Genomic DNA, 10,971 nt, shown 5'->3' with positions numbered 1-10,971 from the left:
TGGAATATTACTCCGTCTTTTTTTTTAAAAAAAAAGGATGAAATTATGGCATTTGCCAGTAAGTAGAATTGAAGACTGTCATGCTAAGTGAAATAAGCCAGTCCCCAAAAGTCAAAAGTCAAAAGTTTTCTCTGTTATGCAAAACCTAATCCAAAATTAGGCAGGGGGAATAAAAAAGATAGAAGAAAGATCAGTGGAGTAGACAAAGGGGAATGAAGGGAAAGGAGGAGATGGGATAGGGAAAGACAGTGGAATGAATCTGACCTTTCTTATGTATGTATGTGAATATAGCACAGTGAATCTCATCATTGTGTACACCCACAAAACACTAATTAAAAAAAAGAAGAAGAAGAAGAAGAAAGAAAGAAAGATCAGTAGAGGGAAAAAACAGGGAGAAGAAGGAGGGAAGGGAAAGGGGAAGTACTGAGGACTGAATAAGAGCTAATGATATTCTATGCTTTTATAATTATGTCAAAATGAATTCTATTGTTATGTGTAACTACAAAGAACCAATTTAAAAATATTCTCATTCCACTTCTTGGCCCACTACATCTTTGTTTTATCCTCCCACCCACCTGGACACTAAACTGCTTTTCTTCTCCAATTTATGCAAATATATATCCACTCACAGCAAGCTTTTCTGAGTTTGTAAATTTATTGAAGATTTGAGAGCTTTGGGGGAAGGTACTGTAAAAGAGTACCTGTTCCCTTTTACTTCTCCTTTACTACTTTCTTTGATGTTCTCCCCTTCCCTAAGCAAACTAATTCAATATGCCCCTCTATCAGTCAGTATAGGGTAGGTTGTGCTGCAATACAAAACAGTCCCAACAACATGATTTAATACAAACATTTATAGAGGAAAGAGCCCTTCATTGACAAATTTTGAGAGTATCTATAGAGATAATCTGAGCCTGTGCCTTACATTTGTATTTTTTACACCATGAATAGTTATTTAAATACTGAAAATATGCCAAGGAAGACCTTTTTTAATGGTTCCCTAAAGGGCACAGTTAACATTATTTTGACCTAATGATTCTTAATTAGCAATCACTTCAGAATCAGATGGGGATTTTAAAAAATTCAGATTCATGAACCCAATCACAAATATCTTGATTCAGTGGATTTGATGTGTGTTATAAAATTCTACATATTTAACAGACTTCACAGGTAATTCTGAAAATGGCCCAGGTTTAAGGACTAACCTTCTAGTTCAGGGGTCAACAAACTATGCCCCCAATCCAAATCTGGCTCACCACCTATTTTTGTAAATAAAGTTTTTTGGAATTCAGACATGTTATTGTGTATTATGTAGGGCTGACTTGGTGCTATAATGGCAGAGTTCAATAATTATGGCAGAGACCATATGGGCTACAATGACTAAAATATTTATTTCCTTAGAGAAAGTTTGCAGAACCCTACTCTTGCCTGTTACGACTAATTTTTAGAGTCTTGTTATTATTTGTGATGAGAACTAAGACAATGTATATAATCATTAATGAAAATAACACTTGTGCTGAATTCATTTCTGCCATCATTTTATATAAATCACTGGTCAAATTAAATTTCCCTGAGTTATACTGACACCTACTGGTAGAAGTATTAAATCACAGGTGCTTAAACTAATTTGTCCTAATCCACTAATCTACAGTCCTCTATTGTTGATTGACTCTTGAAATTAGAGTCATACTTATGGACTTTGTAGTAAGGAACTCTAGAAGTGAAAATTCAATTCATAGAAGTAACAAGGACTAAATGACCTGTAAGAAGGTCAGAAGTTTTAAGGGATCTAGAATCCCACCCTCTGCTGAGCTCCTTTATCTTTGAAGACTATTACCCAAAATAGCATTTCCAATTAAATCATTTATTTCAAGGTGCTTGATTTTCAGTGGAAATGATGATCATTTGTGATGCCATTTCTATTTCTAAAGTTGAAATGCAATGCTCTTGATAAGGTCAAAATCACACGTACCTTTCCTAAGGTGAACTATAATGAAATGAAAAAAGTTAAACAGGAATCTGGGTGCACAAAAAAAAAAAAAAAAAAAACACTCCCAGATACTTACCAAGGGGGACCGAACACATGTTGGTAAGGAGACAGATGACAGAGATGAGATCATTGGTTTGCAACCTTGATTACTGATTAAAAATTTCTGTGGAGCTTTAAAACAAACAAAAACAAAAAATGATAGCCAGACCCCAGCCCCTGGAGATTCTGATCTAAATGATCTGGGGTGAGGCCCAGGTGGGTGTCTTCATTTTTTTAAGTCCTCCAGGTGACTCTATTGTGCAACTAAGGTTAAGAATCATTCTCCAGCAGTGTCTCTCAAATTTTAATATCTATTCAAATCACTGGGTGGGGGTTGGCACCATTTTAATCTGCAAGTTGTAATTGAGTAGGTCTGGTATGGCATCTGAGAATCTGACGCCTAACAAGCATCAAGGTGATGCTTGATCGTGCCATTTGTGGACCACACTTTCAGTAGCAAAGAATTAGGTCATTCCTGGCCACAATTTTGATGCAATCCCAGCGGGTTCTGAGAACTTAAAATACATAAATATCACTTGAAAGCAAATTTGAAAGCTCCAGTCTCAGAAATTAAAATTCATTGTATCTCAGTTTGTAATGAGTGTCCCAAATAATTTTGATATTCATAGCCTGAGGACCAAACACTTATTCTGCAAGTTACATTTTTAAAAAGGTAACAGCACTGTTCATTAATTTTATAAGCTACCCAGATTAAATTTAGGAAAATTTTTTTTCTTGTTCCAGGTATGAGAAAATATTACTCCAAAGTTCAGTGGCTTAGACCAATGGCAATTTTATGATATCTCAAGATGTTGAGGATCAGATGTTCAGGTAGAGTTTGGCTATATGATTCTGTTCCCTGTGGTGTATACTAAAATCATTCATCATCCAGCTAGTGAATGGGCCAGTCTAAAGAGTCCAAGATAGCTTTCTTTCATGTGTCTTGGTAAGTGTGGCTGGAAGATTGGGCTCAGCTGAGACTGTCACTAGGGGATGCCTGTACACGACCTCTTCAATCTGGCAGGCTCAGGATTGTAGGTTTCTTTACATGGTGGCTCAAGGCTCCCAGTGTTCCAAGGTGCTAGAAATGAAGCTGCCATTCTCTCAGGACTTGGCTTTAGAAACTGTCACAGTGTCACTTCTGCCATAGTCTATTGGTCAAAGCCACTGCAAGTTCAGATTCAAGAAGGAATCATAAACAGACTGGTCTCATGGGCATGTAACCCTAGGAAGAATGCCACATGCAACCTCACAGGGTCCCATACTTGGGCCATTACATTTTCATTTGGCACCATGTCCCACAAATTGTAGCCTGTCCTAGTCATAAACTTCACCTTTCATTTGGAGGAATGTTAAAAAAATTATAGTCATTTTTAATCAGTCACAAACCACTTGCCAGAGATTTTATTCCTTACTGTATCTCTGTGTTCAAAGTTACCCTTTCAAAAAGCTAAGTGAAGGAGGTAGGTTAAATTCACTTCCTTACATAAAGAAAAAAAACAGATAATGAAATTGGAAATTAGACTAAACTCTGTCATGTTTCAGGATTACAAAACACACTGAAAACCAACCATCCTATTAAAGAGTTTACTAGCTGGCAGTTTCAGTTGGCTAAAACCTTTGAGCTCACTCACAGATTTGATCACTTCAGCATTGACAAGTGGTTATCCAGGATCATACATAGGGTACCTGATAAGAAAGACTACCAGTAATCACTATATAGGGGTACATCTCCAGGTTCTTGATAAACCTAGATTTGTGCTTTGGGGTGTCTGCCAAGCCATTTAAAAATTAAAGACATCTGTGACAACCAGTTCATATGTGTTTTTCTTTTTTGTTTTTTTGTTTGACAACGGGGGCCAGACACATCAGTCATTTGATCTACATTTTGTACTCAAGAAATACTCAAAAGCAACAAATGGCATAACAACAATAACAGTAGCTACCCCAAACCCCAAATCGATAGAAGGTAGATGCAATGAATGGAAAATGGAGTCAGGAAACAAGTACAGTGCTAAGCACAGAGTATACAATGGTTATTGAATTGCAACTGTTGATGTGATAAACTTTCAAAGAGTCTGATTATTAAGGAAACTTTCTTAGAGAAAGAATGGAGGGTTGGCAGAGAGAACTGAAATAGAAACCAAACACAGTGGTATGAAAAAATAGAAAATTAGCCTGACAGAGGTGAAGAAACATGTGTAGAGAGATGTTACTAGATTGATAAGAGGTGAGTAAAGAAGAGATGATTGCTTCAGAGCACTCAGTCCCATACTGCAGATTCTAAATGTACCCCACAAACTGTGGGTAGTTGGTGCAGTTTATCCCTTTTGGTTAGGGGAAACAGGTGAAGCCTATTTTATTATGCAAGCGTCTCAGTCTCAGCTGAGACACATTCCAAAGCAGATGTAGTACTAAGATGCAAAAAAAAAAAATTAAAGGAATTGGTCAGAAACCTACAGGATGATCCTTAAATCTCTGATCCACATTGAGGGTACAGACATTGGAAGTTAGAGATCAGAAAAGATTTGAAAAGGTAGAAGGTTCTTAGGATCTATGGAAAATTTCCCTTTCTCTCAGGAGACTACCTGAAGAAATTACTATGTTTTCCTTGAATTTTGAAGAACACATGGCCTGAAGAAAATCTAAATGGCCAAAGAAAGGAGGACCAACTACTTTGAAGGAGGGAGTGAAGGAGAGAATTGAAATAGAATTGGTCAGCATTCCCAGAGTCCTTTGAGGAAACGGCTGTTGTTTACTTTGGGATAGATGTGATGTCTGAAGGATTTGACCTCTCTATCCACTGGAAGTCCTGCCATCAGACAGCTCTCAACTGTCAATGTCCATCAGCTACAGAGAGTGGAGACTGGCCTATTTGGAGATAAAGTTCCAGACCTACCCCCCCCCCTAAATTAGGACTAAATTATGCATGGAAATCCCAGTTTCAAAACTTTCTACAGGATTGGCTGAGGTCCCCATTGAGACCACAGGACAGCTTCGACTTTTCCTTCTGACCAGTCTTGCTTCTTTCTTTTCCATTCCACAAGCATTGATCCCAAGGGCACACCTTAACTAACTCTTGCACAATTGTCTCCATCTCAGGATCTGCTTTTCAGAAAACCAGACCCACAACACCTGTGGATCACAGGTGGGTACTATAGTTGAACCAGCATGGATTATCCTAAAAGTTGTTCAAGGAGGACCCAAGACCAATGATCAGACATTAATGGAGAGGATGCTTAAAGTATTACTGGATTCCTTATAGCTGGAATAAAATTGCATCAGCCCTGGTCAACAGAATAAAAAATTAAAGACTTCAAGCAATGGGAGAGTGGTGGCAGGCTGGAGAGGGGGGACTGATATTTTGAAGAATTTACAAAATTGCCTAAGAAAGAAAGAGCCAGCTTTGTTACCCAGTCCAAAAAGCAACAACATCCAGCTCACAAGTGACAAATACCACCTTTCCTGCCCTCATCTGGTCCTTTCCATTGTATCCTAAGTTCCAATCTGCAGAGTTTAGCAGGAAGAGGGTCAAAATCACAAAACAGAATAACGAGGAAGATAGGAACAAACCTCTCTCTGAGCAACCTAATGCAGTTTCTCTCTCTCCTCCCTCCCTCCCTCTCTCTCTCTCTCTCTCTCTCTCTCTCTCTCTCTCTCTCTCTCTCCTTAAATCCAACCCTTCCTGCAAATATTATGATACTCTTTATCTTTTTAATTGGTGAGTTGCCTCACAGTTCCTTTGATGTATGGTCCCCAATGTCTTATTGCCACAGTTATAAAATCTGGCCTTCTCTAAGGTTGTCCCTAATGGTCTCCGGTTTTAAAACCTAAAAGTTCTTTCTTGGCTGGTACTCTGTCTTCCTGGGCATTCTATCTACATGCATCCTGAGATACACACATCATGATGTGGCTCAGTGGCAAAGCACCTCTGGTTCAATCCCTAGTTTTAAAAAAAAAAAAGTGTAGGGGGGGCATCACAAGAGGCACATAATAGGTGCTCAATCCATTTCTCAGATTTCCCAAATGCCTGCAGAAAGGAGTCCATGGTCAGGAGGGACAACAGCAGCGACAGAAATAGTAACATCGGATGTGAAGCAGCTAGATCCAGGTCAGTGCTCACTGTGCGGTCTGCCTGCCACGGAGCCTCAATTTGGGCACAGGAATCAGAGAGCAGCCCCGACGTCCCGCTGGCCGGTCCAGCTGGGCCCTGTAACAGTACTGGTCAGATTTGGCAGCCAAGAAGCTAGCTGTTCGCCGCTGCTCGACCTGTCCTTCTCCCTGTCCCGCCACCGCCTGCTACCACTCTCCGAAAAATCCTTCCCTTCCTGCTACCACTCTCCGAAAAATCCTGCTGCAGTGGCCTGCTGCCTTAGCCTGGTTTCCTGCTGACCCCGCCCCTCTGCCCCGCCCTTGCGGATGCCCCGCCCCGCTATCCAGCCCCGCCCTGCTGCCCAGCCCCGCCCTGCTGTCCAGCCCCGCCCCGCCCTGCTGCCCAGCCCCGCCCTGCTGTCCAGCCCCGCCCCGCTGCCCCGCCCCGCCCTGCTGTCCAGCCCCGCCCCGCCCTGCTGCCCAGCCCCGCCCTGCTGCCCAGCCCCGCCCTGCTGTCCAGCTTCGCCCCGCTGCCCCGCCCCGCCCTGCTGTCCAGCCCCGCCCCGCCCCGCCCCGCCCTGCTGTCCAGCCCCGCCCCGCCCTGCTGTCCAGCCCCGCCCCGCCCCGCCCCTCTGTCCAGCCCCGCCCCACTGCCCCGCCCCGCTCCGCCCCGCTCCTCCTGTCCCGCCCCCTCCTGGTACCCAGCAGACGCGTTGCGGTGGACCCTGGCGCCATGGGGACAGCTTCGTCCCTGGTGAGCCCCGCGGGCGGAGAGGTGATCGAGGACACTTACGGGGCGGGCGGCGGCGAGGCCTGCGAGATCCCGGTAGAGGTGAAGCCCAAGGCCCGCCTGCTGCGCAACTCGTTCCGCCGGGGCGCGGGGGTGGCGGCGGCGGCCGGGCCCGGGTCGCTGCCCCGCGCGGCGGGCAGCGGCGGGCTACTGGGCGCCAGCTTCAAGTCCACCGGCTCGTCGGTGCCGGAGCTGGAGTACTCAGCGGCCGAGTACGAACGGCTCAAGAAAGAGTATGAGATCTTCCGGGTCAGCAAGAACCAGGAGTTGTTGTCCATGGGCCGCCGCGAGGCCAAGCTGGACACCGAGAACAAGCGGCTGCGGGCCGAGCTGCAGGTAACGCGGGCGCGCACCCGAGATGGCCGGGACTCTAGGGAAACTGAGACCCAGAACGACCTGCCCACACTGTGCAGCAGATTGGTGGCACTGCTAGGTTGCACCCCGGACGCCTGACCCGTCCCTTGTCCACCGTGTCCCCTCTCCAAATGAAATACTATAAAAAGTGGAACAGAAAATTTCCCTCATTTTGAGGGGCCATTCTTTTCGTGAGTCCAAACTGATTTCTTTTCAGCTGTGCTCCCCCGTTTCGATTTGTGGTTCATTCATTCAGACACCTTAAAGTAATTAGCTAGGGAGTGCCGGGAGCCTCAAATGCCAGTCCCCAGGAAGTAGGCTCTGAAGCGTGCACACCAAGACTGGTGGCATATGTTGGAGAAACTACACATTCCTCCTGGCCCTGCTACCCTGCCACCAGTTTTACATACCGCCAGGGTGGGCTCATGGCCTATTTGTGAAGTTCCAGAGCTGCTGGGTTTTAATGATCTTGATGTGAATTATTCTGGAAGCCTCCTGGTTTTCACCATCCAACTGCTGTGGTTGCAAATCTTACCTGAATGTAATTAGAGCCCCTTAGTCTATATCATTATTAATTTGCTCAGAGCAGTTTTTGCAGCCTCCTTTGTAACAGATACATTTTAATTCATTGATAGTATATAAAGCAAAAGATTATTGTCTGAGCAGAATTCTGAGACATTATGGCATCTCTTTTGGACTCCTCTGAAGGTTATTGTGTTGTTTATTTACTCTACTGTGATTGAGACTTCTAGGCAGCTCAAGAGTTCCTGGGCTTATCACAGTAGGAATTAAATGAATACCTCAGATTCATTTATATAAAAGAAGGAAGCCCCTTTTCTAGTCTGAGCATTCTAAATCGGGTTTTCTTATTTCACCCCTTCATTAGCCATTATATGTTACAGAGTTAGCATGTTATCTGCGAAGATATACTTGGCATTAGTCTGTTATCAGTTTCCCACTGGATGGACTTAATGCACTTGAGTACATAAAGTGAACTTGTGTATTTCAGATATCTGATTTCATGAGTCCAGGCCACTGCCCAGTGGACACTGAATGTTGAAAATCACTGTAAGTTGACAGGTAGAAAAGAAGGCCAAACTAAACAGGGCAGAGTGTGGAGAGGGTTGACAAATGTCACAGTTCCAGATTACTCCTGTTACCAATCCTGATTCCTTGTGTCCCATTTGGTTCCTTTCTCACCTATGTAGGCATGAAAATCTCTTCCATATTTATTTTAGTCAGTAGTCAGACATTTTTACTGGGAGTCTGCAGTATATCAGGCACTATGAAGGGCTCAGGGTATAATAATGACTAAGATATAGTGCCAAGGAGTGCATAGACTCCCAGAATTAACTGTCGTTCAAGTTAAGCCTTACAAGGTGTATTTTCTTTTTAAAGATAGAAAAACTGAGCCACAGGGAAGTTAAGAGCCAGAGCAGTATTTTTTAAAGTATTAATTTCCATTGTTGAAGTGTCTTATTATAGTTCAGGCATATTTGCATTTGTTAATTATGTATTTTAATAAAATGGCAACATGAAATTTTTGATAACTGATAAAAATAGTAAATTATTAAAACCCTTAGCTATGTAATGTAAAGGTACAAATGTAAAATTGGGGAGAGAGATTATTTTTGAGAAGAAATAACAAGGTAAATTATTCCAGGCACTCCAGAAAACTTATCAGAAGATACTTCGAGAAAAAGAAAGTGCTTTAGAAGCAAAATACCAAGCAATGGAGAGAGCAGCTACATTTGAACATGACAGAGATAAAGTTAAGCGGCAGTTCAAGGTAAATTCCCTACATTTTTACCTCAGAACCACACAGAATAAAAACAATGTATTTTTAAAAGTTTCTAGAATATTGCAATGAATAAATAAATTATGTAGAATTTTCATAAGAACTAGTATAGAGCACTTTTTCATTTTTGAGTTGGACGTGGTGTAACAAAGAAAAGGTATAAAAATGAACATTGTAGTAGAGATTTTTTAAAAGGAAAGCATTTCTTTTTGGAGAAAGGAAAATTGGGGGGATGCTGTGTGAAGGAAGACATTACCAGTATTTAGTGGCAGGAAGACAGATTTGCTGAACATCATTCAGGGTACATGCAAGGCCCACACCACACACATCCATTCTTCCAGAATTTCAGTGGGCTCCAGTTGTGAAATGGGAAGCTCCTGGGGCATTTACCCTAAAAAAGGAGATGGGGGACCAAGTGAATATTGATTTTATGAATGAAAGCCTTTTTTTTCCCCTTAAAAGTTGATGGTACAACCTTTGGATTATGAAAACGATTTCAAAATTAAAATTCTCCTTTTTAAAGATTTTTAGAGAGACCAAAGAAAATGAAATTCAGGACTTATTGAGGGCCAAGCGAGAGCTGGAGAGCAAACTTCAGAGGCTACAGGCTCAGGGGATCCAAGTATTTGATCCTGGGGAGTCTGATTCAGATGACAACTGTACAGATATTACTGGTAAATTCAATTCCTGTTAATAATATGTTGAGCGTTCAACATAGCTGTAGTGGTATGTTAGAGCAAACTTTGCATTCTGCTATATTCCTTTTATTTGTCTATATTAGCTTAGATCACTGTTACAAATAGAGTTGAACTTTTTCCTGCATCAATGTGTCTCTCTCCTTTTCTTGAAATACATGAAGTCAGGGGCTGAAGTTCCTTCAGCTCTACCCCATACCTGTTTCCTGTCTGGTCTGAGATAGCTGCTGCATGTCCTCTGTCACATCTGTGTTTTAGCCAAGGAGATGAAGGAAAGGGAGAACACAGTCTTATTTTTTTGAAGACATCACTTCTGTTCAAGTCCCATTGGGCAGAACTACACCTAGGAGGATTGGAAAATGTAGGCAGAAGGAGAGAGGGGCTATTGGAACTAGTATTCTCTGAAACATTATTTTCCCATATGACGTTGTATTCTTCACAATTATCATTTAGAATACCTGCATTATATGTCCCTAGATGGGAAGCTATTAAAAAGTTTTTGTTTTATAATTAAACATATAAAGTATATATTTCTGGCAATAAGACCTAAAATCACAGAATGAAAGAGTGTACCATGTCCCAAGAAAATATTAATAAATTCTGAGTAATATTGAAAAAAGGGAAAATTTTTATTTTAAATGTAGTCACTCTCCCACTTATAAAGGACTATTAAATTATAGTCTTACAAACTGGTGCATTTTGGAGTAAAATATAGGAACCAACAATTCCTTTTTATTTTTTTTGAAGGGGGTACTATCAGGGATTGAACTCAGGGGCACTCAACCTGAGCCATAGCCTCAGTTCTATTTTTTGTATTTTATTTAGAGGTAGGGTCTCACTGAGTTGCTTATGCCTCATTTTAGCTGAGGCTGGCTTTGAACTCCTGCCTCAGCCTCCGGAGCCACTAGGATTACAGGCCTGCGCCACTGCACCAGGCTGATAATTCCAATCTGACCAGCATCCTGGGACTTTTATTGTTAACTTTTGAGAAAAAGATGAAGTGATTCTAACTGTCTAAGAACAACTGAGAAAATACCTTTTGCTGTCACATTAGTCTGAGTGATTGTTTCAGTATCAGCATGTTCAAATGCACAGCATTTCAAAACTCTTATAATTGTCTTGGGAAGTTAACAAAAACAATGTTATATTTATTTTAGGTCTTTTTTGTGGGGGCAGGGTTCTAGGGGTTGAACCCAGGGGCACTCTATCCTTGAGC

The 10,971-nt window shown here is 42.0% G+C and overlaps 1 protein-coding gene across 8 annotated transcripts in view; it reads left to right on the top strand.

Moving 5' to 3' along the window:
- The first annotated feature begins 6,778 nt into the window (after positions 1 to 6,778).
- Positions 6,779 to 10,971, top strand: part of Nphp3 (nephrocystin 3) — a 36,598-nt gene continuing 32,405 nt past the window's right edge. For 6 of the 8 annotated variants that reach the window (XR_013436524.1, XR_013436525.1, XR_013436526.1 and 3 more), the window contains exons 1-3: positions 6,779 to 7,244; positions 8,926 to 9,051; positions 9,584 to 9,734. Coding sequence is in view for 5 of the 8 variants with exons in the window: in XM_078043323.1 (XP_077899449.1) it covers positions 6,852 to 7,244; positions 8,926 to 9,051; positions 9,584 to 9,734 (670 nt within the window). In the remaining 3 variants the exon portion in view is untranslated. The remainder of the gene's footprint in view (positions 7,245 to 8,925; positions 9,052 to 9,583; positions 9,735 to 10,971) is intronic. The other 2 variants (XM_078043322.1, XM_078043321.1) reach the window with 2 other exon arrangements.

Source organism: Ictidomys tridecemlineatus, chromosome 3 (genome assembly GCF_052094955.1).
Source record: "Ictidomys tridecemlineatus isolate mIctTri1 chromosome 3, mIctTri1.hap1, whole genome shotgun sequence".
Taxonomy (NCBI): Eukaryota; Metazoa; Chordata; class Mammalia; order Rodentia; family Sciuridae; genus Ictidomys; species Ictidomys tridecemlineatus.
This window is presented reverse-complemented; position numbering and strand designations above follow the sequence as displayed.